Raw genomic sequence first — 26,528 nt, forward strand, 5'->3', positions numbered from 1 at the left:
GCTTGCATGTGACTCAGGTGTGTAAAAGCTCCACCACCATGATACTGATGTCACAGTGTTGCAATGTTCAACTGTCAGGAAAAATAACCCAGCACTGATAAAGGAGCTGATAAGCTCGGAGGCAAACAATTCAGATTGATTGGACAGTTTGGAACCCGTCTAGATTTCAGGCCCTTCCAAAAGAATGAGTCATGTGATTCAACAGCTAAAATATGGATTTATTGGCAACCGCGACTAAAAGTCCATTTCATTTTTAAGACGTTTAACTCTGATGACTGTAAAGTGTAAAACTTCATTCCAATCTAGGTTGCTTCTTGTTGCCTGAACTTGATGACAGCTTTTGTACCAAAGCTTTTGCTTTTAGTACGTTATTGGCCAAATTATATTTGTAGTTTATAAACTTATAAATTCAGGCATTTTTCATAACATTTACTTTATTCTTTTTGTTGTTGTTCCACTGTAAAATACTTCAGCTGTACTTAAACCACTGCAGGGTTGCCAACATTTAAGTGTGTGCCCACAAAGTAAACAGTAAGTGACTTCACAGAGAGATAAGCCAAATTGGACAGCATAAGAGGAAGTTGGTTGAGGGGAAAATATTATCTGCGGGCTACATGGAATTTCACTGCAGTGATGCTAGAAAAAACTTTTTTTGGGGGGGGGGGATGGGGGAATGATGTGCAGTAGTTGTACCGAGGCTAGCTGGGTCAATAAGAAAATGCTATCCCTCCCTGTCTGACTGTAAAAGATAATGCTACATGTCAAAGTTTGATCTTACTGTGCTCTTAAACACACGTTCACAATTCCGGCAGAGGGTTAATGAGTAACACAAAGACGAAGTGCCAAGAAAAAAAAGAGAGCATTAAGTAGTTTGCTCATGGCTACTGCATTGAGAACATAATCCTCAGCAGGTCAAACCTGCCAACTGCTTCTGGGTTTCTTGTCGAACCAGCGGCCTCAGTTCTGTTTGATTAAACCTAAACATTAATCGTGTGGTGATTAGGCTGATTGTAGCTGTTTGACAGTGTGGTTTTAAACTTTGTTTGCTGGTTAGACTGAATTTCCACCGACTTACAACAGGATGAGGTGTACATGGTAAACCTCAAGAACACTGAGAAGAAATGAGGATTAGTGTATGGAAACATTGTCTAACCGCAGGGAAGATTTGGTTTTGCTCTAATAACTTTGTTAATGAAGCACTCACTGAATGAGTCAAATTGACAAAATACCTCAAAGCGTTCCTTACATTTGGCTCCCGATTCGTTGCGTAAAAAATCTCGCTGACATTGTCTGGATCGTACGTTTGGCCTGCACTCAAAGGCAGCCCAGACAAAGTATTTCAACACACCGGTTTTTGTTCTCCGTTTGAGGTCAGCTGGAATCAGATACCTTGAATGTGTGGAAAAAGGGGGAATTTTACAAGAGATTCCTAAATTTATGGATGTTGTGTCAGTAGGTTTCACCTGCAATTTATAGATTTTTCTGAATGCAGAACATGTGATTGTATCAAAGTAATGAAAAGACTGACTACAGTAAATCTCCTGGTGTGCTTTGAGTTGTAATCCTTTACTTTAGCCAATGCAAAGCAGTACTTTTTATAAGGCTTTTAAAAATACTATTTTACATTACAACCAGATGTTTCAGGCTATAATTTTCTCAAAAAGTCACAAGCTAGGATTCCAAACCTCAAGTGCAGTGTGTTCTTCATACATAGTAATTAGTTCTTCATTTAGTGAAAACAAACCCCAGAGCATTGAGATGGTAAACTTGCGCAGAGTTCCCGCATGCACATTTCTCAGGCCCAGATAAACGGCGAAGTACAGTAAGCTCAGACGCTCATCCAAGTCGAGAAAAGTATTTAAATCGACAGATGGAACATACGCAACCATAAAACACACAATGGAGTGGATCATTTACAGCTGCGAATATTTTCTGCACCACACAGGCAGACGGCATTTATTCAGCGCTCGCTTTGAACACCAGCGTGTCCTCGGTCTCTTCGGGCTTAGTTGAAATTAGTTTTTGATGATGCTCTCCATCTGTGGAATCTTTCTGAATATTTTCTCTTTTAAAGCGATGCACTTTCGCTTCTCATAAAGCTCATAAGATCTATTGTCACAGAACTTCTGAAATCTTTGTGTCGACATAGTGATGAAAATGATAATTCATTCTTCTGCTTTTCTTTTTTTTTTTTTTTCTCTTTCAGCCAAAGGCTCTTGGACAGATCCTTCTCTCTGAGGTTTTCCACAGAGGCAACCTCATAGAGAGTGATTACTTTGGCCTCGAGTTTCAGAACATGCAGATGAACTGGGTACGTACATCTCGATTTCCTGTTTGAAGCGGACACATTGGACATGGAGGAGCTGACTTGCGCACTGATTAAATGTGTTGGTTGAGGCAAACTTTTTTTAAAATGCTTGATGACAACAGGATGGGCATTCGGGGAACAACATGGACTTATAAGTCATTAGTTGCTCTTCTTCAGCAATGCGAACAGTGAGGTAGTGTTTTCTCTGGACTTGAGTAGTATATAACTTTGGAATATTTTTAACTTGTCTGGCAGCAGTGCTCTTATATACATGTCAGACTTTCCATTGTTTTACTCTTCCAGAAACATAAGTGGAATTCAAGACCACCTAGAAGTTTTTGTAAAGCATCAGAGAGGAGCTATGGAGCCCACTATATATCTTCTTCAAAGAGAATGAGGCCAGTGTTGTTTAATAAGACCCACCGGCCTCTTTGCTCATGTACGCTCAGCTGCCCGAGGACTGAAAACTATGCTGTGTTTAAATATACACTACATTTGCTGCTCTGCAGTCTGGTTTTTAAAGGAGCTTCTTCCATTAACAAACTAAATCTTTTACGCATAGTGAATTTTTACTGATCGTATGAAGGAAGCTTAGCTGCAGCTGATGTCATGAACTGTCGGTGACCCAGCAGGGCGCACGCTGACATTCTTTTGGGAGTAGTTGCTATGTCCTCATCAGTTATTTCATCGTTCAGGAAGCTCTTACGCAGAAGAATAATAATATATTAAGAGTTTAACAAATAATTGGAAAATGTTTTCACGATTAATCATCCGAGTCATGAATCATTCGCTTTGTTAAAGTTTCCCAGCTGTGAGGACTGAATTTGGTACTCATAAAACCAAAAACTAATTTAAATTGGGCTAATCTGTCCCACGGGGTCACCCCCTGTGTGCACCTCTGCTGTTTCTATATCGCTCCAGAGGTCCTGCTCAGTCTCGTTGATCTTGAGGCTCTGTGTTGCTCACCTGATCTCCATTACATCCATTAAACCTGCGTTTAATGGATGTAATGGAAATGTGTGCAAGTCAATGAGAGGCACTTCATGTGAATAGCACTGGTTTGATTGTTTTACTTCTGCTTATATAAAAATTTCAAAAGGGTGTTAAAGCAGAACTAAACAAGTCCTTTGAATTATGGGGAGAGGGCTAAGAGCGTCAGTCTTGCTCATGCACTGCAGACTCTTCCACGAACATTTTGTGGGCCGCAGTTTGATCACCAGCGATGATCCTGGGCATGAAAGTAGAGTTGTTGTTTGCTGTCTGCACAACATTTGAGAACTTGGATGAAATCGAAAATGTGCAACTTTTCAAACAGGAGTGACCTCAGAGAGGTAGCAGAACCTGAAAAGGTCTCCAGGTGAACAAGATGACTTTGAAGGGAAAATGGTCAAAGTGACGTTCAGGTATTGTTTAAGGAGGAGTAGTCCCCGAACTTTATTATGGCACCATGTATCTGAAGTTTCTAAATCCTGCTTGATCTGGCAGATTTTTACACTGGATGGCCTTCCTCATGCAACAATAAGAGGTTTATGTCTCCTCCTAAAATCAGTCTGGGCATATTTTGCTTGTTAGACAAATGTGTAAACCACTGCACCATGGGATTTTAAATGACAATGCCCCACCCCCAAAAAAAGCTGTGAAAACAGTCCAAAATCCTCAGATATTCAGTGCTGCAGAGTAAGACGAGAATAAGCCTCAAATTGGCACATTTGAAAAGCTAGTGTGTTTGGAGGGTTTGCTTATTACATGTTTGGTAAATCAATACTTGTAATACTTGCATTCTACTCATTTCATTGGGTTTCCCATAGATATGGTATCAGTACTTTGCCTCTGATTATTTCTACACATGCATTTGTACACTTCCAGAACCAATCAGCGAGTCTGCTGACATAATCCTGCCCACATATCGAGCGATACACCCATCACTGATTGCGTAGGCTGTGGTTGTGTAGTTGGCTTGACGCTTACTTTAACGTTGTCCTTATAGTTGATGTTTTCTAAATTTCAGTGACATTCCTCGACCAGCACATCGCTACTAGTACATCTTTGTGGGTAGTTTTTTTTAAAGTTCAAGTGTAGCTGTGGGATATCCAGGCGGATGTTTGATGCAGGTCAAATGCAGATGGTTTTAATTTATGTATTTATTTATTTTTAAACTTAAAACAACATCAGACGATAACTGATGGTTTCAGGAATGTTTTGGCAAATGTAATCCCTCTTTTACTCTCTACACTGACCATTTACCAAAGCCTGCTCAAATGTGGTTAGCCAGTAGAAGTTGGAGTAGAAGCAGAAACCTTTTTTCATTTTTAATAGAAATTTATATACAGACTGGCACATGTGTGACTAAGAATTGAGTAGAATTCAGGCAGCAATCAGCTGATACCAATTTCTCAGTATATCTGTCTGGATCGAGCGCATTCCTCCCTCAATCAGCCCCAGATGTACGGCTTGAGCAGCCTCCTACACTGAAGCCAGTGTTTTGCCAACAGCATTGTGACATCTCTTTTCTGTTTCAAAGGGGGCTGATGCAGCAAACAGTCCCTGTGTTACAAGGGAGTCACTGAAGTTATCCTGCCACCACCTGTCAAAGTTATTGTTCACATTATGTTCTATTATTTTTATTTTGGGTTTTTTTTTTTTTTTTTGTTCTCTTTAGGTTTGGCTGGAACCCACAAAACCCATTTCAAAACAAGTCAGAAGTAAGTGAGGCCTATTCTTAGCTCTGAATCCACTTAATAAAAAGTGTTTGGGGCATTGATAATCTTGCTTGTCTGCTTGTGTGTTTACAGGACCAGCAAATACACTTTTTAGACTGTCAGTGAAATTCTTTCCCCCTGATCCGGGTCAGCTGCAGGAGGAGTACACCAGGTCAGTGACTGTAATTTCCTTCTGGATATCACTTTTATCTCTACCTGTATGAGGAGCTTGAGGAACATGGTTTCTTTTTCTCTTCCCTTTTTTTTTTTTTTTTTTTTTTTTAAAGAAGCTCTGTTATGCTTTTCAGGATTTGAGAATTTGTCTTTAAAATTACTTTTTCTGCAGTTAAAATCTTTGATCCTTGTTTTTCCGAGAGTTTATTTGTTTAAGTGCTGTTAAATGGCACTTAAGGTTCCTAAAGATGCTTAATCCATGATGAGCTTAGTTTGTGCTTATTTACTTCTGATGAACATAAACAGATGGACACTAAGCTTATGTCTGTGTGTGTGCGTGCACATGCTTTTTTTTTTTTTTTTTTTTTTTTCCCCTTTAGGTATTTATTCTCCCTGCAAATGAAAAGGGATCTGATGGAGGGCAGGTTGATCTGCACAGAAAATACTGGTGCCCTGCTGGCCTCTCACCTTGTCCAATGTAGGTTCTTTCTGTTTTTGTTAAAGCTGACAGTGTAATCAGACTAAATTAAATTATGCAGTAGTAAAAGCACTTGTAAAATCTAACTGGTTTGCTCTATTTGTTTCAGAACATAATTCTGTTCACAGAAACTGCAGATCTTAAAAGAAAATGTTCTTTTCAGTAAAAAAAAATTCCCAGGGTTCAGTGTATTATACCTCCTCTTACAGGTCTTTAAAAACCTCATGGTAAAACTGTGTTAAGAGACCAGATGAGAAAGCGCGAATGTCTAGATTCAAAAAGCAATTCTTACGGTAATTTGCAGCAAATTGTGTAGGGAATAATTTGTGAGCTATAATCTAAAGTAACAGCAAATCTACAGGTCTCAAAAGAATAAAAACAATCTGTTAAAATGTGAAATGAGCGTAGTCTTGCTTCGTTTTCTCTCTATAAATCACAGCGGAGATCGGCGACTACGATGACGCAGCAGACAGGGAATACCTGAGGATAAACAAGCTGTTACCTTACCAAGAGAAAGTACAAGAACGGATTATGGAGCTCCATCGCAGGCACCTGTAAGTTTTGCCTTTTTGTCTAAGTGAAATCTTTCTCCCTCTTTTCCAAATTGCTCTAACGATCTGACTCCTGTAGTTCGGTTTATGGCTGCTTTCCTTTCTCGCATTCCTCGCGCACTCAGAATACTTGAATCTGACCTGTAAACGTAAACAGGGACGCGAGCTTCGTTCCTGATGTCATTACCAAAATTAAAGTCAGCCAGACTTTCAGCTTCTTCAGACGGTCATGTAGCGACTCTCACGGTAGACCAGCCGCCTGCAGATTGTTCTGTTGCAGCTGCTGACTGTGCACTTCTGAGAATAAATGCAATTCATTATTTTCTCCAGATGACCACATGTTGAGGTAATTTGAAACAAGTTAACTGTGACATCGAAGTCGCTTCCAGGCATTGCCATCATATTGTGTGTTTGTTAGATTGGCCTGCAGTGAGGATGCAGGGGAAATGCAAATGATCACTGTGATACCATGATTGGTATGGATGATAAGACGCTGAATTTTCATACTGGTAGATGAAAAATAGCACGGGTTTATTTCACTGGCAGATGAGATGCAAGCTTCAGATTAAACAAATGATTTTAGCTTTTCCTCTTAAAACTGCACACGCACAGCATGTACTGTAGTACTGGCTCATTTATTTAGACCTTTTCTTCTTGTGGAGCTTTGCATGAGTCACAGCAAAAAGGTTTGGTTTCTTTTATCTTGTACTGGGTTACCCTACAGTCGATCATCTGTCTGAAACAAGCCATTTTTAGCTCCTTTCCCCCTGCTTCAACCCAGCTGTCGGTGATCACAGCTCACCGCTGGCGACACATGTTGTGTCATTATCAGCATATACGTGTTCTAATATTGAAACATGCTGAGAAGTATGCTTTGTGTAAGACTGTTATCGCACAATTTTTCCAGCAGATGGACTCTGGCTGTGTTTTTATAATGCACTCTGTGCTGTCTGCAGCACATGTTGCAGAATCCGCATCAAGGCTGTGTGACTGCAGAAATGGGTTTCACAAACAAAGTAAACGAAACAAAGCAGTGAGCCCTAAAAATCCAGTATCAAGCAGGTCCTAATGCATCTTGTATGGAATGTACCATTGGCCTATGTAAGACATGGGACGCATAGCCTTGTTGGCTTGACAGGCAGGGGTTATACCCAGCTGTAAACAGACAGCTGCAGTCACCACAGGCAAGCAGTCATTATGTTGTATTGTTTCTTTCCAAATCTGCCTGCAGACGGAGCCTTGCGCTCTCTGCTTGATGACTAAATTTACGTCACTCAGACAGAAGTGGTCCCTCGCTGATGTGGAAACTGTAACACCCGCATCAGCCTGTTAAGTGTTGCTTCTTTCAGACATCTGAGCGTCTGCATTACTGTGCCTCCCTGGTTTTATTCAGACATGCCTAAACTATTCTGAAAAGAGTCACTGTGAGTGTTCAGCATTTGACTAAACACTCCAGCATGTTGAGTATACAGTTTCTTGGTTATTTAGTCCCATTCTCTAAATGGGTTCCAGCTATTTGGGCTTAAAAATCTGTTTCAAATGTGTTTAAATGTCACTTCCTCAGCTTTACATAAAACCATCCCACGTGATTACTCATGTTTGGCTGTCTGTAGCCATTCTTCCACTGCACTGTAGCCCTGAACTTTTCTACAAAACATCTGATTGAGGAGCATGTTTGAGGCTTCACTGCTACATTTGGGAATCATGTTGTCCCTGCTGCATGCACTACCCAGACAGCCCCACAGAGTATTTCCAGCAGTGCAAACTCCTCTCAACCATGCCATTTCCTGCTGTGTGCCACTAGTAAATGTGGGGAGGAAAAAAGAAAAACACATATTCGCCCAAAATAGCTTAAAATTCATGTGTGAAAACAATTTGTTAGTGTGACCGCCCTCAACCAGCCTTGTGCGACTATAAAGAAATAAGTCCCTAATGTAGGAAGATGCTGGAGACTTAATTCAACACGTTTATTTGTTCAGATGTTTGTTTCTGGATGAGCTTGAATAAATAATCATTTCCAGAAAACTGATCTTGAAACTTTAGCACCCAGGCACAGTGCACTTTTCTTTTAATGATGTTTAACACGGTTTACTGTAATGAGGTCAATGAAGTGTGACTATTGAGTGTTCTTGCTAAACAAACCACAGTGAGGGTTTTTCCCCGTTTTCAGCGTGTTACAAAACCCCTCACTCCACTTTTCCCACCATTGGCTCCCATGCAAAAGCAGTGCTATCCTGTGGCCAATGAGAACTCTTTTCAACCCAGTGTGTTAGGCAGCTCTAAAGACTTTTGCTAATCTTCCCTTGGTTGCCAGCGTGGAAGCACAAGCAACGAGCTCCCTGGCCTAATCCTTTGCTCTGGCCGGTCTATTAGCCATAAGGCCAGTAGGGCAGGGGAGGGCCCTAAGGAGATTTAACTGCTTAACGGATGAACAAAATTAGAAGACTGTGATGATTGGATGGATATGTCTTCCTAACATGCTGTTTGGTTGTAATCACACCATTTTTAGATGACGTCTCTAAAATCCTCGAAATTATAAGGGATTTAAGGTCACGCTGCTCGGTCTAAAATTCATGCTGTCGTGCTCTGTGTCAATTTTATGTGGTAACTTTATTTTTTTTTCTTTAACTGTACATAAATATAGTGTAGTGTTAAACCAAACACTTTGAATGCTGTAGATGATTATTGCCCAACTTGATGAGAAATAATTTAATAAAAAATAATGGGGTAGACAGTTAATTTGATTAAGGGAAGATGTGAATCACAAGACCGCAAAGTGACATGTTGGTGTGTTATACAAGTGATCTACAGTACTTGAGGCAGTCAAGGTTATTTGTTATTGAGCAAAGCCACTTCAAAGTACATGGCATAACTCCTCAAAGTTGCTAAATTACAAACACTACATGAGATACTACAAACTGATTTTTGAATCATTTCACTGCACGGATGGGAAGATTCTTAAAAAGCAATGTTTTAAGCCCTCTGGCACTGGGCTTTTTATTTTAAACACCCAAGTTTAATCGGTAACAGCCGGAAAGCTAAAAATGGTGTTCCCAAGGAGTGAAACTACGTGGGAACACTGTTAACACAAAACGACTTCATATTCATATCAGTAAATTTGACATTCAGTTTTACTTCCACCTGATCAAAATTGGAAATTTGGAGTGAATGACAGCCTCGCGGCTGAGTCGGCGACTGCGATTCTATTGACCCTGCTCTGAAAATGTTTTAGCTCATCTCCCAAGTTTGTTGCAACAAATGCGATTGAGCTGCTTGGCTGTAGTGTAAACACTGACTATGATTAACAGAGGCAATGTCTTTGTGCTAAACAAGCCATAATGGGCTGTAATTGGCATCTAGCTTGTTCACAATTCTAATGCAATTATCTGGGAGGTCTCAGTTCCTTCACTGAAACACTTCAGTAATTTTTATTTACTGAACTTGGCAGAAAACAAATCTGTGACGGGCCCTACTTTGCCGTCATAGTATCTTTCTTTCTTTTTGTTAAATCTGTGTATAAAGCAAGCACGTTACGCAGAACGTAGAGCCAAAAAAGGGTTTATTTATGTGCACATAAATCTGAACCTGTCAGTGGACCACTGAGAGGAACCCTTCCACCTGTGCACTTTAAGAACAGCACGAAGAGGACCTGCTGTTACAGTGAGTATTAATAACTTCTGTTATGTTGTTGATACCAGGGGGCAGACTCCTGCTGAATCAGACTTCCAGATCCTAGAGATCGCCCGTAAACTGGAAATGTACGGCGTCCGCTTCCACCCAGCAGCTGATCGCGAAGGCACCAAGATCAACCTCTCTGTCGCTCACATGGGCCTGCAGGTTTTTCAGGTGACCGCTGCTCTGAATCCAGATGTCTTCCTTGTGCATATATCCTAACAGTGTTACTGATGATTGTGTCTGTCTTTTATTCCACTTGTATTTTCTCTCAGGGCCACACAAAAATAAATACCTTCAACTGGTCTAAGATTCGCAAACTGAGCTTCAAGAGAAAACGTTTCCTCACCAAGCTTCACCCAGAAGTCCATGTAAGTGTTATCAGTGTCCTTCAATCTTAGATTTCATATACACTGAGACCAGATAGCTGTATGCATTCTGCTTCTTATTAATCTTTGTTTTAGGGCCCCCATCAGGACACTCTTGAATTTTTGATGGGCAGTCGAGACGAGTGCAAAGTCTTCTGGAAGATCTGCGTGGAGTACCACTCATTCTTCCGACTGTTTGACCACCCACAGCCCAAATCCAAAGCTGTCCTTTTCACTAGAGGCTCCTCTTTCAGATACAGGTATTGACTAAAGACATAAAAATAATGCCATGTGTCACTGTTACTGGTTTAGTACATTGAAGTGGTTTAATTAAAACTCTTTCTGCCAGTGGAAGGACCCAGAAGCAGCTTGTGGAATATGTCAGGGAGAATGGAGCAAAGCGAACCCCTTACCAGAGGTATGTGTGTGTTTGAGTTTAGACATACAATTTATCACAAAGAGAAGCCGGGTTTTTTTTTCTAATTCTTCTTAAGCATCCACTGGAAGAAAAATCTGCATAAAATCATAACGGTAATTGTTACAAGATGACATGGAGATCTTATTTTCTTTCAGAAGGAACAGTAAAGTAAGAATGTCGGCTCGATCCCTCGCAACCGATGTGCCAAAACAGGTAAATACTGCAACATGTGGTGCTAATACAGCCATAGATTTGTATTTAATGGATAAGCTAACGCAGATCTTTTTCTCCCTTTATCTCTTTCCGCTGTCCTCTCTGGTTTTGTGTTGTTTTTTTTTGTTTGTTTTTGTTTTGTTTTTTGTTTTTTTGTGTGTGTGTCTCTTCTGTGTTGTTTTGTTTTTTTTTTGGTTTGTTTTTTTTCCCCCAGAGCTTTTCATTCAATGACAGTCTCAGGTCCCCGGGCTCGTCTTCCTCCGCAGCCGTGACTTTCCAGTCAATGCACATCCCTAGCGTTTTCCCGCTAACAGAACGCCAACCTCAGCCCCAGCCTTTGACCGCACTGAGTCAGTCTCCAGCACCTTCTCAGCAGCAGCAGCTTCAGTCCCCTCTGCAAGCCACCAGACCCCCCAGCCCTCCGAAGGAAGAGCCCATCAAGCCTACTTCCCCGTCACCCTACGCTTTTCAAGGTGCCCCCAGCAATCAGGCAGCAGGACACTGCAGCCCCTTGTTTGTGTGTTCAGAGAGTGGCACGGCTCAGTCACAGCCCTCCAAAAATGGCAATGAGGATAATGAGCGTGGGGCCAAGTGGGGTGGAGGGAAGAGGACGGGGTTTTTTACACCTGAGGCTTTTGAGGCGGAGCTTTTGCGTACTAAACAGAGCCCCCTGTTCTCATTGTCCAGCTCACCACTACAGGTTACTGAGGAGTTCATTGATGATGATCCCACTGAAATTTCCTTCTATGGCGGGGGTGTTGAGGCCTACTCTTATGGGCTGGAGGATAAAGTAGGTAACTTTGATTTAATGGAGGAACCTGAGCTTAGCAAAAACCGGCTCTTTAGTGTGGGAATTGAAGATCTGAATGGGAACCCCAATCCCTTCCCTGACAGTATTGTAGGTCACTCAGAGACTAGTTCTTTGGTTAACAACCGCTCAGAGTGCAGCTCCTTGGATAACCTGGGGCTCAGCTCTGCAGGGGAGTCCATGTCAGTGGGCTACGGAGGAGCTGACACCTCCTCGCTTCGCCTGCCTGGGTCTGACATCCAGTCGGAGGCCAGCTCCATGGTCAACTTCCCAGCGTACTCTGTGCGCTCGGAGAGCAGCTCCGCGGTGCAGTTCAGTGACCTGGTGGAGCAGCTGGAGCAGCTCAGCTACCCGCCCACTGCCACAGAGGGTTCAGGGAACGGTAGCTCAGATTCAGACTCCGACTGGGGCTCTGACAGCGTCCTTCCCCCTGAGCAGAACCTATTTTATAGCAATCCTTTGACGGGGAACAGTGGAATCGAGGGGTTCCTCCTGCAGTGTCACAATCTGCAGGCTCTGACACTAGCAGACCCCTCTGGATCCCCACATGTTAAAATGTAAAGCACTTGAAGACAGTCTAGGGCTGTCCAAATGTAGAGATAACGTTATAATGCCTGAATTATGCTTCAGCGGGAAATCTGTGGTAACCGGAAACCCCTCTTAACCCTACACCAGCGGTCCCCAACCCCCGGGCCTCAGACCGGTCCATGAGTCGTTTGGTACCGGGCCGCGAGAGTTGAGGCTCAGGTGTGAAATTTATGGTTTTCAGGGTTTTTATCGGTTTTCAGCGTTATCTTGTTATCGTTTTTATCGTTTTTATCGTTAACTCGGTTTTCCTGGGTCTTTTCACGTGTGTTATGAATAAATCTTCTTCTTTTCGGTACCGGCACTAGTTTTATTTTGTTGTATTTATCCGCGACACCTTATTGCCGGTCCGTGAAAATATTGTCGGGCATAAACCGGTCCGTGGCGCAAAAAAGGTTGGGGACCGCTGCCCTACACCATAACCTTCCACATCAGTCTCTGCGGGCTGCATCAGCCCGATGTGGAGCTGCATTTCTCAAGAGGTGCACATCTCGTTACGTGAAAGGTTAAGAGGAGTTTTTGGCTACATCGCAGATTTCCTACTGAAGCATAATTTGGCAACAGCACATTTCACCATTTAACCAGCACTTAAAAGATGTTTTTAGTTTTTGAAAAAGATGGGTTCTTCTTCATCATCATCGCCATCACCTGAACTTTGAGGCTTCTCAGTGAAGACACCACATCATTTCACTTGAACCTTCCCCATACACAACTTTAGTTGCAGGCAGCGCTATAATAGTTTTTTTTCCTGCCTTGTCTGGTTGAGGAGGTTCTTTTATTTTTAACATCATTCCTATCTTCTCCTGGAATTTGGCTCTTATTTTTACGAGAGCCTCGAATGCCATATCTCTTTTACAGTTGTCTTCTCTGTAACATTTAGCCTTTTAAGAGAAAATATTGAACATGCATTTTGGAAAAAAAAGCATTTATTTTGGAAGCTTTATCTTTTTAAGACACAACATGCCTCCTGTTAAAACCCTTATGTACACATTAGCATAGGACAAGTTATCCAAATTACCTTCCACTTGAATAGTGAGTGTTAAATGGAAAAGTTATTCTTCTGTGTGTAAAGTTGATCACTTGAGATGATGGTTTCAGATAATTTAAGCTTGTAAGTAATGCAGAATTTTTAATAATTTTCTACTTTTTAAAAAAAATTCTGTCCTGACCTACAGGTAAGAATAAAAATGAGCTAAGTGTACTTAAAGTACTTAACAAGCATTTAACTTCTTAACTACTTGTTTGTTTTTAAATCTAATTTCTGGCACTTACTGGGCAGTGTAGAGTTTTCTGGTAGATGGTAATCTGTCTAATCTCAGGGTTGAAAAATGAAACCAATATTAGTCCCTGTTCAAATGAATATTAAAGCCCCCCTTTTTAAAAAAAATTAAATAAAATAAAAAAACACAGGGCATGCCATTAAATCTTTTTCTTCTTCCTTTTTTTTTTTTTTTTTTTTTGCCTGCCCCCTCTTGTACCTCGCTGCCACCTGCTGGCGAAAGTCAGCATTGTTCACATCCCAAAATCCCCAGCTGTGGTAGTTTTCTTTTGTTTTGATAGGTTTATAATGTCTATATAATTATATTTTTACAAAGCCAACACCAGCTAACAATTTTTTTTCCTTCATATTGAGCTGAGTTAAAGAATGTAAACGGTGCACTGATGAGCCATTAAGTGCGCTGTTAGCACCACTTTCTACAGAATGAATGTATCACCTGTTTGTATGTAAGGCTTTAGTGTTTTAAACTTCTTGATTAACAAATGAAAGCAGAGCAATGAAGCACCTTTTCAAGCATTTGATCAGACCTAAAAACTTACAGGAAATCCGTTTGATAACTTTTTTTTTTTTTTTTTTATTAGGAAACAGTTTTTTTTTTTTTTGCACATTTCTGAGTAATTTTATAGGAAAAATCCAGGCATGTCAGTTATTAACACATCAGTGTGGACAGAATATTTCTCTGTAATGTTTGCTCGACTGAGATATATCTGGTGTCAGGATTTGTAAGGGCTGATTCTACATTTAACCCAGCTAAGATGGCGATGATACAAGCTTTGATTTTATCCCTTTAATGTGCCCGAACTCAACTTTGCTTGATTTTTCTGTACATTTTACAGAATCACCTCTTTGTGTGCAGCACTTGCACCTCAATGCGGTTTTTTGTCTTTATTTTTTTGTAATCCGTAGACACTAGATGGATAAATCTCATCTGTCCTCATTGTCATTTTGAAGGATGGGCAAAACACACCCAAAGTGTTTCTGCAGACTCTCTGCAGTCACGGGTGTGGACGGGTGTTTCTGTGTCACCGTGGAGAAATCTTATTTTGCTTCAGAGTTTTCTGATCTGAAGGATTTGTCTTGATGGCTCTTTATTTTTATTTTTTTCTACCATGTGATTCTTCCCACTTAACTAAAGATTTCATTAACGATTAGCTGACAGTTATAACCAGCTAACCTGCACTTAGACACCAAGTAATCACCACTTAATCCTGAACATGTATATTTTTACTAATCATAAACAGCCTGTACTTAATGTTTTGTATGTTTTTACTTTAAAGAATAAAGTAATCACTTTTGGGTACCATGAATGTCAGACTTAAAATTCTTTAAAATTGCAGATTAAACTCAAAGGAGTAGTAATGGTGGAACACAAACCCTTACGGTGTTGGATATTATCTTAATGGTCAAGAACGTGGAGGATGAAGTTTATGTATGTTGCATATAATATATCTGCTGCTGTATCCTGACTGTGTTTTAGTTGCAGGAACAACTACAAATCAGATTTTTATTGCTCACAAATCTTTCATTCAGTTATGAGGAAAGCATGTGCCAAAATGTTTGCATTGACTCATTAATATCCTACACTGACACCACTCCCTGGTGTGTTCCGAGTGTATCGCGTGACACTCCAGGGATCCTGCTAACGTTATTAGAGGAAGAATTCGATATACAGCAGTTTTCCGTCATATTTGAGGCAACAGACGCACATGCTGTTGGGGGTTGGGTCAGACTTGTACACAAGATTCCTCAACCTAATTCCAGCTGAGTGCGAGAGTGTGTTCGCGCTCCCTGTTTGGACGGGCCTTGTGCCAAGTCATTCCACAGCAAACCCCCATCCTCCCGCTGTGGAGCCCGACGTCCGCTCCCTCTCCTCCCCTCGAGTCAGTCCCTGTGGTGGGGGCACTTCAAATAAACTATAAACAACTGTTTGCCCTCCAGACAGGCCGCATTCCTGATAACTCTTTGCATGAGCAATTATTTCCGGGTCGAGTAGTGAGTCGTGGAGCTGTCTTCTTTTTTTTTTTTTTTTTTTTTTTTTCTTCTTCTTCTTCTTCTTTTTTTTTTTTCCTCCTCCCAGCCTTCCTTTTTTTTTCCCCCTCTAATAGAAGTGGAAGAACAGCTGTGGTGACCCATGACTCAGTTAAGATAATGGCCTGGCGTTTCATCTGCTTGTTTTGTCTCCTGATTTTTCTGTGCAGAACAAAAGCAGCAGAGCCGGTTCTCTGATGTGAATCGAGCCTGTGTAGGTTACTATTTGTCGTTTGTCTTCCTCGTAGAGGGCGTTTGAAGCGAGGGCAGGAGGGGGAAAATGTGGGAACTATTACTTGCCTTTGTTGCCTTCCCCTTTATTTGTGGCCTTTGTGTGATGAACTTGGATTTGTTAGAATCTGGCTTTTTTTCTTTAATAGGAAATGAGATAATTTAGGGGTGAAAAAATGGTTTGGATGAAGATGAATTTTAATAGTTGCATACAGTTTCTGAAGGTCAACTACACGTAGAGGTCTTGGTTGTCTTAAGCTCCGCCCTGAAAAGCTCATGTTTAATCTGTGTGATTGGTTCTTTTAACCCTTTTTTTTTTTAATCCTTTTACTGAAATCTGACGTAATATAAGGTGATATAAAATGCTTCATCATTTTTATTTTCCCTCTTCCACAGATTCAGTGGTGGACAGCCCTCAGCTCTCCCCCGTCGCCTCCAAAGGTCCCCTCTGCCTGTCGCCCTCCTTCCAGATGTCGAACCTCAGCCTGCCGGGCCAGACCCCGTCGCCCCTGCAAAGCCCCATCCTGAGCGAGGTGGGCAGCAATGCCAGGCTAGAGGAGGAGGAGGAAGGCAGGAGGAAGGTACACCTCTTACATGCCAATCCTTCCAAAAACCTGCCTCACAACCCTAAAGCACACACACTCAGTCCCTCTAATTAACAATGGGATGGGAAGTTTTTGTTTTGTTTTTTCAGTGGAGGGAAAGTTAGTTTTGCTTAAAAGTTTTGAGTTTATTTTTGACAGGAGTGTTAACTGACGTCTCTCACCGCAGCGATATCCCACCGATAAGGCCTATTTCATTGCCAAAGAGATTCTGACCACAGAGCGAACATACCTGAAGGACCTCGAGGTCATCACTGTGGTAAGTTTTCTTTTGAAACTTGAAGTACATTTGGACGAAATCCATAAAAATATATAAACAAATAAAAGCTATAGGAGCAAAAATGGCTAATCAATCTGAAATTGTGTAGTTCTGCTGTGTCATGCATGTATGAACTTCTATTAACATATTATTTTGCATAATAAATGAACACACAGTGTTTCCATGTGTAAAATTGAGTTTAACTCAGTAGTGTGTTGCATTTTGATAATGTAAATTATTGTGGATGTTCTTCTTGGTGTTTTTATATTACTGGGTAATTCAGCCTTCAGTCCTTCAGATGCAAAACTGGCATCAAACCCTATAATTTATATTTTCTGAAGTCCGAGTAAAGAAATAAAAGGCCTTCGACTTTAAATGCCATACCATTGTTTGTAGAATAGTTTTGGCTAATCTTACAAACACGCTCACTTTCCCATTTCTCCTTAATGCATAGTGAGTCAGCGTGAGGTGCTTTCATAGGTTGAATTTCAAGTTTTGGAAGAATAATATCCTCATGCTTTTAATTCTGTACCAATACATGACGATCGGGCGATAAGTGAGCGAGAGGGGGAGAGACGGACACTGGCATCAAAATGAAATCTCAGAAAGCCAGATGTGTTGTAAAACAGCTCCCCTTAAAGGCATTTATGCTTGTAGTCAACATGTACTTTTTCTATTTTTTGCACATGCAAACTTTGCACTTTGCAAATTTAACTAAACTTGAATTTTTTGTAATCACTGGGGATTTAACACATACAGTGTATTTTCATGGTTACTGAGACAAAGTTTATCCTTCCTTCAGAATTGCTGCCTAAATAACTGCCTAGAGACGAGATTTGCTTTTAGGAACGACGCTGTGAAGAAGAGTCGGGACACTTTTCTTCAGCATCAGCAAGTGTTAAACCAGACTTGTCGTTTTCATTCACACCCATGTACTAACGTGACTTTTGCGTTTGGCTGCTCCCAGTGGTTCCGTAGCGCTGTGATCAAAGAAAACGCCATGCCCGAAGGCCTGATGACCCTCCTGTTCTCCAACATCGACCCCATCTACGAGTTCCACAGAGGTTTTCTGAAGGAGTTGGACCAGAGACTGGCTCTCTGGTAGGTGCTTGATCTGGTTGTGGGTGTTTAATGTACCTTGGAAGTTGGATTTTGTAATTGGGGAGTGATGTCATTGCAATTGAAAATGTCTGTGTTTGAGAATGAGAGAAACGGCATCTCATCAGGCAGGAGCTTCACTGATAAGACAAACTCTGTACATTTTTTTTTTTTTTATTTTTGTTTTTTTCCTAAGGGAGGGGCGTTCAAATGCTCATGTCAAAGGAGACTACCAGAGGATTGGCGACGTGATGCTGAAGAACATGTGTGCCCTTAAGGTAGGACATCTTCAGTTCATTTAACTTGTTGTTGTTGTTGTTGTTGTGTGTTTTTTTTGTTTTTTGTTTTTTTTTGTTTTTTTTAAATTCCTTAACAATCGGCTGACAAACAGAGTGACCCGAGTCTCGTTTGGTCTCCAGGAATTCACCAGTTATCTACAGAAACACGATGAAGTGTTAACAGAGCTGGAGAAGGCCTCCAAGAGGCTGAAAAAGCTGGAGACGGTCTACAAAGAGTTTGAACTGCAGAAGGTCTGCTACCTACCCCTCAACACATTCCTGCTCAAGCCCATCCAGCGACTCATGCACTACAAGCTAATCCTGGAGAGACTGTGCAAGCATTATTCCCCTGCCCACCGCGATTATGACGACTGCAAGGGTGAGTTTCCTAAAGCTTCTTTTACCTCATGACGGTGCTGATAATACCCCACCATCTCACAGCATCAGTCCTCTGTAACATTCGAATGCATCAACTAGTAAGGGAACTGCAAACGGTAGCACCACGAGCACATTGTCCCTCTGGTGAAGACCGCTTACTTTCACCCAATCAAGTATTCACAAGTTTATTCACTGTATATACATTATATAATATGAAGTACATTTGCATAATATGCATAATGCAAATGTACAGTTTATAAGGTGGGGAAAGCTGCAGTAAGCTGACACTGAAGAAGACGCTTGGATGAGTGACGAAACAATTCTCCCACTGAAAACGCTACGACTAACACTAATCTGGAAATGCTTCAGTATATTTACTATCTTTGAGTGTTATCACAAGCAGGTTTCTAGTGAAATATTCTAGTTTTATTCATAATTCTTTGAGACAAGATTAATACAACATATGTCAATGCGTAAGAGAAATATTAAAACTTTCAGAGGGAACAGTGTTCATGTGCAAAATCATTTCCACTTTACTTGGTCGTCACTGTAGCAGGAATGTGATAAGTCTGTGATGCATCATCTTCTGGTTATTCATTTGTCTTCCCATACAGAGGCTCTGAAGGAAGTGGCGGAGATAGCCACTCAGCTTCAAAGCAGTCTTATCCGGCTGGAGAATTTCCAGAAGCTCACAGAGCTGCAGAGAGACCTGATCGGCATCGAGAACTTGACGGCACCAGGCAGGGTGGGTGCAGTGGCACAGAGCGAAGTGCAGGAAATAAGTGCATACAATCTAACAAGGTTCTCATGTTTTTTTTAGGAGTTCATTCGAGAGGGGTGCTTGTACAAGCTCACCAAAAAGGGGCTGCAGCAGAGGATGTTTTTCCTGGTTAGTAAAAACAAAATCTACTTCAACTTAACGTCTAAAGCTTCTAATCATTGTTAGCAGTTTTTAATCTTTGTCTTCATGTCTTTTCAGTTCTCTGACATGCTCCTTTATACAAGCAAAGGTGTTACAGCAACCAATCAGTTCAAAGTCCATGGACAGCTGCCCCTTCATGGCATGATAGTGAGTCTACAGTCTCTTCTCTTAACCTCTGCCACCCCCTTTTTAACCATTAAAGCTCCCAATAAGAATCTGTAGTTAGGTTTACACAAAAGCTAACATCCCATCATCAGGTATTCCAATTCTTCTGACACACAAAGTGATGAGAAGGGAGGGTGAGGGTCTCTTAACTTTACATGTCTCTGCTTTGCTCCTGGCTGCAGCTCATAGTGTTGGATGCGCCGGTAAGTCCTCTGAGCTCTGCCAGCTTGGATGCCCAAACCCGATCCTTCTTTCCTCCCATGCCTGTGTAGACAAAGCGAAAAGCTCATCTCAAGACAGTAGACTCCATATAAAAAAATGGAAATAGCCTCGGCTTTTGAAACATGAAGCCAATATAGTTTAAAGCCTAAACTTGCATTCTTTCTAATGGCCAGCAGGGGGCAGTGATTGTGATCCCAAAAAGTAACACTGTATAGAAATCTGAGAAAATGAGCCTGCTTCTCACTTATGACTGCATTACACACTCCCGTGTACCTAATACACATGTTTGGTAAATTATCAGCTGTTTTACTGTAAATGAGAATTGAAGAATAACTCAGAGTGTGACAACTTTGTGATGGACAAATTTTCTGCTGGTTTCTCAGTCAGATCCATCATTCAATCATCTGTACAGGTTCAAAACACTGAGGTGGTGACTGCCAAAATAATCACAAATCAATGGGTGTTGTCATAATGGCTACATCCATTTTTTTTTTTTTTAATTAAATATACAGTGTTTACTCAAGACATACAGACATATCAGCCTCTGCCTGTCATAACTGTTCATAATTATACAAAGAAAATACAAGGATGAACTATCAGCAGGGCATGGTGATGTGTGTTTTGACTTTGACATGGATATTATTAGGATATGAAAGATAAGATGACCCCACCAGTTTACCTCCATATACATAGATGCTTCAGTAGAGGCTCTTTGCCAGGTCTCGCTGTGACTTCAGACGTTTTGCATTTGTTTCCCTTCTTTCTGTTCCTGATCTGAAACCATTCATGGTGAAGAAGGTTATTTGGATTACACCCGTTTCCTCCATCTAGCTTGCATTTTTGTTTTCTTTTAATCGTTTCCTCTTTCTGCTTGTAGGTAGAGGAAAGTGAAAATGAATGGTCGGTTCCTCACTGCTTCACCATTTACTCAGCTCAGAGGACCATTGTGGTGGCTGCCAGGTGAGACTAGGAGGGGGAGAAGTTGGAGTAGTGACATGTGACTGTGCATGCTGCGAACAGCACATTTGTGTGTATCATGTACTTCCACAGTCCCATGTAACTATTACCATCACGGATAAACATCAAATAAATGCAAGTTAATCTAATGCAGATCCAAACAGGTGTTCTAAGTGAACCTTCGGCAAGCACCAGGTGTCTGAATCCAGTCAAATACTGCTCCTTTTATTGGTACGAGTGATGAATGTGTGTGTTCACTGTAATATAAACATCATTACCTGAGCCATCCACTGTAAACCTCAATCAGTATACGAGTCATGTTTCTGGTTTAGCCTTGACCTGCCCTTGTGAGAATAGTAGGCTGAATACTTGGTGGGTTTTTCCTCCAAGTAAAGTGGCCTATGTTGTTTTTGGCCTGTCAGACTTCATTGGCCACATCACCACATTCTTAGATCTCTAAAGTTGTTATGGTCTGAATTAAAATGTCTACAAATTCAGGCCAAAAGCACAGAAACAAAGAACCCTATCATAATAAACTGGAAGTATCCCAATAATGTGTTGCATCATCCTCTGTTCTCGCTAAAAATGTGTCCAACGCCGTAATTTGTCTGTTTGTGATTTCAGCTCTAAAGTGGAGATGGGAAAGTGGATTGAGGATCTGAACTTGGCTATCGACATGGCCAAGAAGTCTCAAGAGAAGTCCAGCATCTTTCTTGATGCTGGACTCAGCGATCGCTCCAACCGTAAGAGTTTTCTTTAAACTTGATACCGACACAGCCTTGAGTGTAAATGTGTGTTTTTGTGGCTACTTTGCATTTTTTCTCAGCTTAGTGAGCAGAAAATCCCCTTTGGACACAAACACCCCAAACGTGCTGTTAATCCCTCCCCCTCCTCTCCTCTACACAACTTCCTGTCCTCCATCCTTCCCCCTTAGGGTCGTCCGACGAGGTTTCTCTGGAGCAGGAGTCGGAGGATGACATGAACTCCTCCCGCACTTCACTGGACAAGCAGACGCACCACCGTGCCAACACAACCATGCATGTGTGCTGGCATCGCAACACCAGTGTGTCTATGTCTGATCACAGCCTGGCTGTGGAGGTACTCCTCCCCTGCCCCCAGTTACACGCAAACACGGCCGTTTACATACACCAGCATGCACACGACACACACCAACAGCACGTACATCAAACCTCCCATCTTCATACCTGCATCAGTGGAGTGAGCGGAAATGGCTTTGCATTCTGTTTTCTTCTGAACCTTTTAACACCTTTTAAATGCTCATTTTTTCCACTTTGTTTCCATTTTCAGTTCTTTAAGGCTCTAACAGTCAATTTCTCCTTGATAGATCATCTTCTGTTCTTTATGTGCATGCAAGAACATTCGTCTGACACTGGCTTTTCACCCCACAGACCTGAAGGATTTCCTAACATGCTCTTCTTTCCACTTCTCAGAGCTAACATGCTAACACTTTTTTCTGCACCCTGTTGTTCCTTTTTTTCCTCCTCTCTCTCTTCGTCCTCCTCCAGTCTTCGGTTCTCCGGCTGTCTCACCAGAACTTCCTCCTCGCTATCTCCTTGGTCAGGGCCAAAGACCAAATACCATCACACATGTTTGCTGGTACCGAAACCAGAACCTCTCTCTCACTGATTACCTGCGCATGAACCAGGTACTCGATCCACTGACCCGAAAGAGAATACTGAGCTACACAGTGACTGTGTTCCCTCCCTGAAGTCATAAAGAGTTAGAATTAATGAACACTGATGGTGGAATTCCAAGAAATACAAACATCTAAAGTGTTTATTTGTTCATTTATTGCTAGAATTACTTTGTGTCCCAGGAGATGCATTCAAAACAAATTGGTCTCCATTTCAGTTTGGATCTACCTACCAAAACAATGTTAAATAGAAGAATTATTAGAATTGAAGCACGCAAAAATGAAGGCAACACGAGCATTTAGATAATGAAGAAAGGAAAATGCATATATTTTAAATACCAGATGGAAAAGTTGGAAGCAGAGCGAAGGAGGAAAACTAGAAACGTGTTTAATCATTTTAAAAATGCCAGATAATTATATTATTATATTTCCGTTTCCAAGTGTCAGAAAGAAAAACGGCTCCACAACTAATTCTCCCTGTTGGGTAGACTCCTCAGTGCACTGAATAGAATTATAAATTCTAAGCGGTCATTTGTCTCACAGCTTTGAAAGAAAAATTTAACAGAACCATGAAAGCAAAAATGGTTTGTTTTTAAGGTTTTTGTTTGTTTTTTGTTTTTTAATCAAAATCTGAATCGGCGTTTAAGCAAGAACTGATATGCTCATGCTTGTATCTCTCCTCGGTTGGACTAAGATGGTGACGGTTTCAAATTTTTAGATCTGCAAATCAGAGCTGAGGGCTGAGTGTTGGCAAGCCAGAGTTTACTGTGCCGGGAAGGTCTCTCTTTACCTGGTTAAATCACCATGGTAACTTGCGCTGAACAAACTGAATGAATCGTCTTCTACTCGGCAGCTAACGCAGAAGCACATTAGCAAAACCAGCCGAGTTACAACCACTTGTTGATGAAACGCAGGGTTAGTGAGGCCGTGTATTATATGGACATGCATGAGCAAAACAAAACTACTCGGTTATAATTACTACAGATCAAACTCCACCTTCAGAGCGCCAGCATGCATTAACTCTTTCCCCTTAGAATTAACACACAAACATGCATTATCTACAGATCACATGAATTAAACTTTAATTTAAACTCCAGCATTAAATCCATTAATTTTAGCAATGATCAGTGTCTAACCTTGTTCCTTTCTCCTCTTTCCTCTGTAGAACCAGCTCTCAGGTTACCTCCTGAGGAAGTTCAAGAACAGTAACGGTTGGCAGAAACTCTGGGTCGTTTTCACCAACTTCTGCTTGTTCTTCTATAAGACTCATCAGGTCAGCCCTCAGAGATCTCTGACAAAGATCGAGCCCACGTAAAAGCACGTCACTGAGGTGTCTGTCAATGTCTCGTTTGCAGGACGACTTCCCGCTGGCTAGCCTTCCACTGCTCGGCTACACAGTCAGCACGCCCGAGGAATCGGACGGCATTCACAAGGAGTACGTCTTCAAACTTCAGTTCAAGTCTCACGTATACTTTTTCAGAGCAGAGAGCGAGTACACCTTTGAAAGGTAAGTCGATTCAGGTCAGTTGATTCCTCCAACGATGCAGTTCGTCCGTCAGATTACAGTAGCATGTCTGCTCTTCACAGATGGATGGAGGTGATCAAAAGTGCAGCCAGCACTACAGGCAGGATGAGCCTCCTCATACCTAAAGGAGGTCCCATGGAGATGAACAGAAACTGAAATGAGCGTAGTGTATCTGGAGGCTGGGCCTCTGGGGCATCAGAGACTTGTCGGTGTCATTTCTATGTGAAATAGACATTTAAACATTAACAAATGAAAGATACTGCCAGTTTCAAGTGTTAACATTTTTCTTCTTGATTCTAATGGTCTGTGCATTTTGCTTGATTAATGATGTAAATGGTAACATTTGTCCCACTATACAGGATATAATGAAAGGGAGAGGTGTACATTATGAGCTTTTTTTTTTTTTTTTTTTTTTTTTTTTTCCTGCATGTGTTGTGCTCTTGTTTCTTTGATCGCATAGACTGATGGGAGATGCTGTTTTTATGGGACCAACACAAAGGGCTTAAATTCAGGTTTTCTGAAGGACTGAAGCTTTACTGGGTACAGTACTGTACTGTGACTGACTGGGATACAGATGAAATACAGTATGTGGGAAATGAAGGTACTGCAAATTGTATGTGCTCTTTAAACTGTACTTTGAAAGCGCTGAGGGCATTAGTGAGGAAGAGGTGAACGGGAAGGTAATGAGATGCTGAAGCAAGTGGGAGACTCGAAGATTTGGGAAGTTTTAGGGAATTCACGCTGCTGCGAGGAAGCGGGATTTGTTGTGAGCAGTATTCGTTTCTATACTCTGAGGCCAGACCTGATTGCTTTATTTGCTCCGAGTGGGAGAATGCAACCAGTGTTTGAAACTTTTTAAAAGGGAGCTGTTGTCTTTTATGCCCCTGGTTAGTTAAGCAGCGTTACGGTCAGTCTGGTGCTACATTTCTCTATTTTAATATCTCATGTTTCCTGTTTTTATGACCCATAGGGATTAACTACTTGAGGACATGCTGCGCAACAATTTTTTTTTTCTAGTGTTTACTTTGTAAAATTTGCAGATTTTCCTTCTAAAAGCTAAAGAGAACATATTTTTAAGTAACCGTTTGAGGATGGCTTACCACATGTCAGACTTTTACACGAATGGGAGCTGCACAGATGACAGTAGTGTAGCGTTTTACATGAACCCATGGTATTATTTGGTATATATTTTTATGAAGACTGGAATCTTTACGCTCTGTGTGTGATGTGTTATATTTTTTTTGTGTGTGTGTGTGTGTTTGTGGTGAAGCCAAGCGTGCAGTCCTACTTGCACCTCCTTCCCCCTCCCCGCCTCTGGAGCTTAAAGAGAAAGTGATGATGGAGGTAATCTCCGAACCATCAGGCATTCTGTGCGAGTAAGAGGCAGACTCTGCTGCACACTTAACATCCAGTATGTTATTCCTATTTATTGTGTAGGATGTGGTCAGGGCCAGGCTCCTGAATACACTCATGTAGTCTTCATGTTATTCCATTTAAAAACCTAACAAATAAAGCATCATTTGAATCAGACTTCTTGTGGCTTTGTGCTTACATTGATGCCCATTTACTACTTTACGTTTAAGACGTCAGTTAGATGTATTTGGTTTAGTGGACCCAATAATGTTAGCCTTATTTACTGTCATGTGTATATTGTTTCAATGGTGAATGCTCAACTTAAAAATACCTGTATGTTTTCAAAAGTTCTTGCTGTGGGCACAGAAGGCTGTCTCACCTGATGATTTTTCTTTTTTAATGTTTATTTAACCAGGAAGTCTTAATCTCTTTTGCAAGCGGTCTTGCTGTCAAGATAAGCAGCATGGACCCAAGTGCACATTGCATTTTCAAAGCAACTGAATTTACTTTTTCTGAAGATGTGAACTTCAAAGAAATTAACATCACTGCAATAAACAGCCACCCGAGCTTCATATTCATATGTCGAGAAATCCTGTGCAAGTATGAGAGCATGCACAATCTGTACAGATGTCTCCAACCAAGGTGGAGCTTTGACTCTGTTTAAAAAAAAAAAAAAAGTCACCATTCTGCTGTTCAAACCCTCTTTCAAAAACCAGCCATTAAGAAGGAAGAACTGCTTTAAAGGAGGAAGAAGAGGGCCACAATTTTTTATTTTAGATGCAGGATGAACTCCGGGGCTGCCCCAAGGCTGAATACAAGATAAATTTGAATTATTTTTAACACTGCATCATGCAAATCTACTACAATAACCCCCAAGAAATGAGCATAATAGTTCCCCTTTATGATCATCTCTAGACAAGTTGCACAAAATCTTCACTTCCTATAAAAGTCAGCCCGTCTTTATGCAACACTAACATTTGACCAGACTAGCTTTTGAAAGCATTGAAAGAAATTCTCCATTTAGCTCTGAAATTACTTTATTAAATAAAGTGGAACTTTAACTAATAATGGTTTTCTTGTAGGGTCTAAGTACATTTTAATATCTCAGATCTGTTGCTTTACATAATGAACAAAGGGGGAAACATTAGATAAAACCTTGAGGTCACATATGACTACTTGTAAAAATTGAATATAAAAACATGAGGAGGCATTTAACTGTACATAAAACCAGACAAAAAGCATCTAAAGTGTTGGGATGACAAGAGACTGAAACATCCAGAAATGAGTAGAGGTTTCACTTGCA

The 26,528-nt window shown here is 41.1% G+C and overlaps 1 protein-coding gene and 1 long non-coding RNA gene across 3 annotated transcripts in view; one reads left to right on the forward strand and one right to left on the reverse strand.

The window, feature by feature from the left end:
- The window catches only part of farp2 (FERM, RhoGEF and pleckstrin domain protein 2), a 30,941-nt gene extending 5,539 nt beyond the window's left edge, over positions 1–25,402 (forward strand). Inside the window, exons 3-27 of one of the 2 annotated variants that reach the window (XM_005451179.4) lie at positions 2,207–2,311; positions 4,968–5,010; positions 5,101–5,179; positions 5,562–5,659; positions 6,099–6,213; positions 9,909–10,056; positions 10,158–10,253; positions 10,347–10,510; positions 10,600–10,668; positions 10,824–10,881; positions 11,096–11,354; positions 16,209–16,393; positions 16,584–16,673; positions 17,641–17,774; positions 17,968–18,049; positions 18,191–18,428; positions 19,042–19,172; positions 19,248–19,316; positions 19,407–19,496; positions 20,614–20,696; positions 21,318–21,436; positions 21,628–21,791; positions 23,513–23,620; positions 23,703–23,854; positions 23,935–25,402. In XM_005451179.4, the coding sequence (XP_005451236.1) occupies positions 2,207–2,311; positions 4,968–5,010; positions 5,101–5,179; positions 5,562–5,659; positions 6,099–6,213; positions 9,909–10,056; positions 10,158–10,253; positions 10,347–10,510; positions 10,600–10,668; positions 10,824–10,881; positions 11,096–11,354; positions 16,209–16,393; positions 16,584–16,673; positions 17,641–17,774; positions 17,968–18,049; positions 18,191–18,428; positions 19,042–19,172; positions 19,248–19,316; positions 19,407–19,496; positions 20,614–20,696; positions 21,318–21,436; positions 21,628–21,791; positions 23,513–23,620; positions 23,703–23,854; positions 23,935–24,028 (2,973 nt within the window). In that variant the 3' untranslated portion in view covers positions 24,029–25,402. The remainder of the gene's footprint in view (positions 1–2,206; positions 2,312–4,967; positions 5,011–5,100; positions 5,180–5,561; positions 5,660–6,098; positions 6,214–9,908; positions 10,057–10,157; positions 10,254–10,346; positions 10,511–10,599; positions 10,669–10,823; positions 10,882–11,095; positions 11,355–16,208; positions 16,394–16,583; positions 16,674–17,640; positions 17,775–17,967; positions 18,050–18,190; positions 18,429–19,041; positions 19,173–19,247; positions 19,317–19,406; positions 19,497–20,613; positions 20,697–21,317; positions 21,437–21,627; positions 21,792–23,512; positions 23,621–23,702; positions 23,855–23,934) is intronic. The other variant, XM_019351833.2, reaches the window with a different exon arrangement.
- On the reverse strand, positions 19,504–23,591 carry LOC106098155 (uncharacterized). The gene is made up of 3 exons (XR_001224290.3): positions 23,484–23,591; positions 20,416–20,510; positions 19,504–19,778 (listed from the first exon to the last, which is right to left on the reverse strand). It is a non-coding gene; the product is annotated as an uncharacterized LOC106098155 (long non-coding RNA).
- Positions 25,403–26,528: the final 1,126 nt, after the last annotated feature.

Source organism: Oreochromis niloticus, linkage group LG23 (genome assembly GCF_001858045.2).
Source record: "Oreochromis niloticus isolate F11D_XX linkage group LG23, O_niloticus_UMD_NMBU, whole genome shotgun sequence".
In the NCBI taxonomy this organism is placed as follows: Eukaryota; Metazoa; Chordata; class Actinopteri; order Cichliformes; family Cichlidae; genus Oreochromis; species Oreochromis niloticus.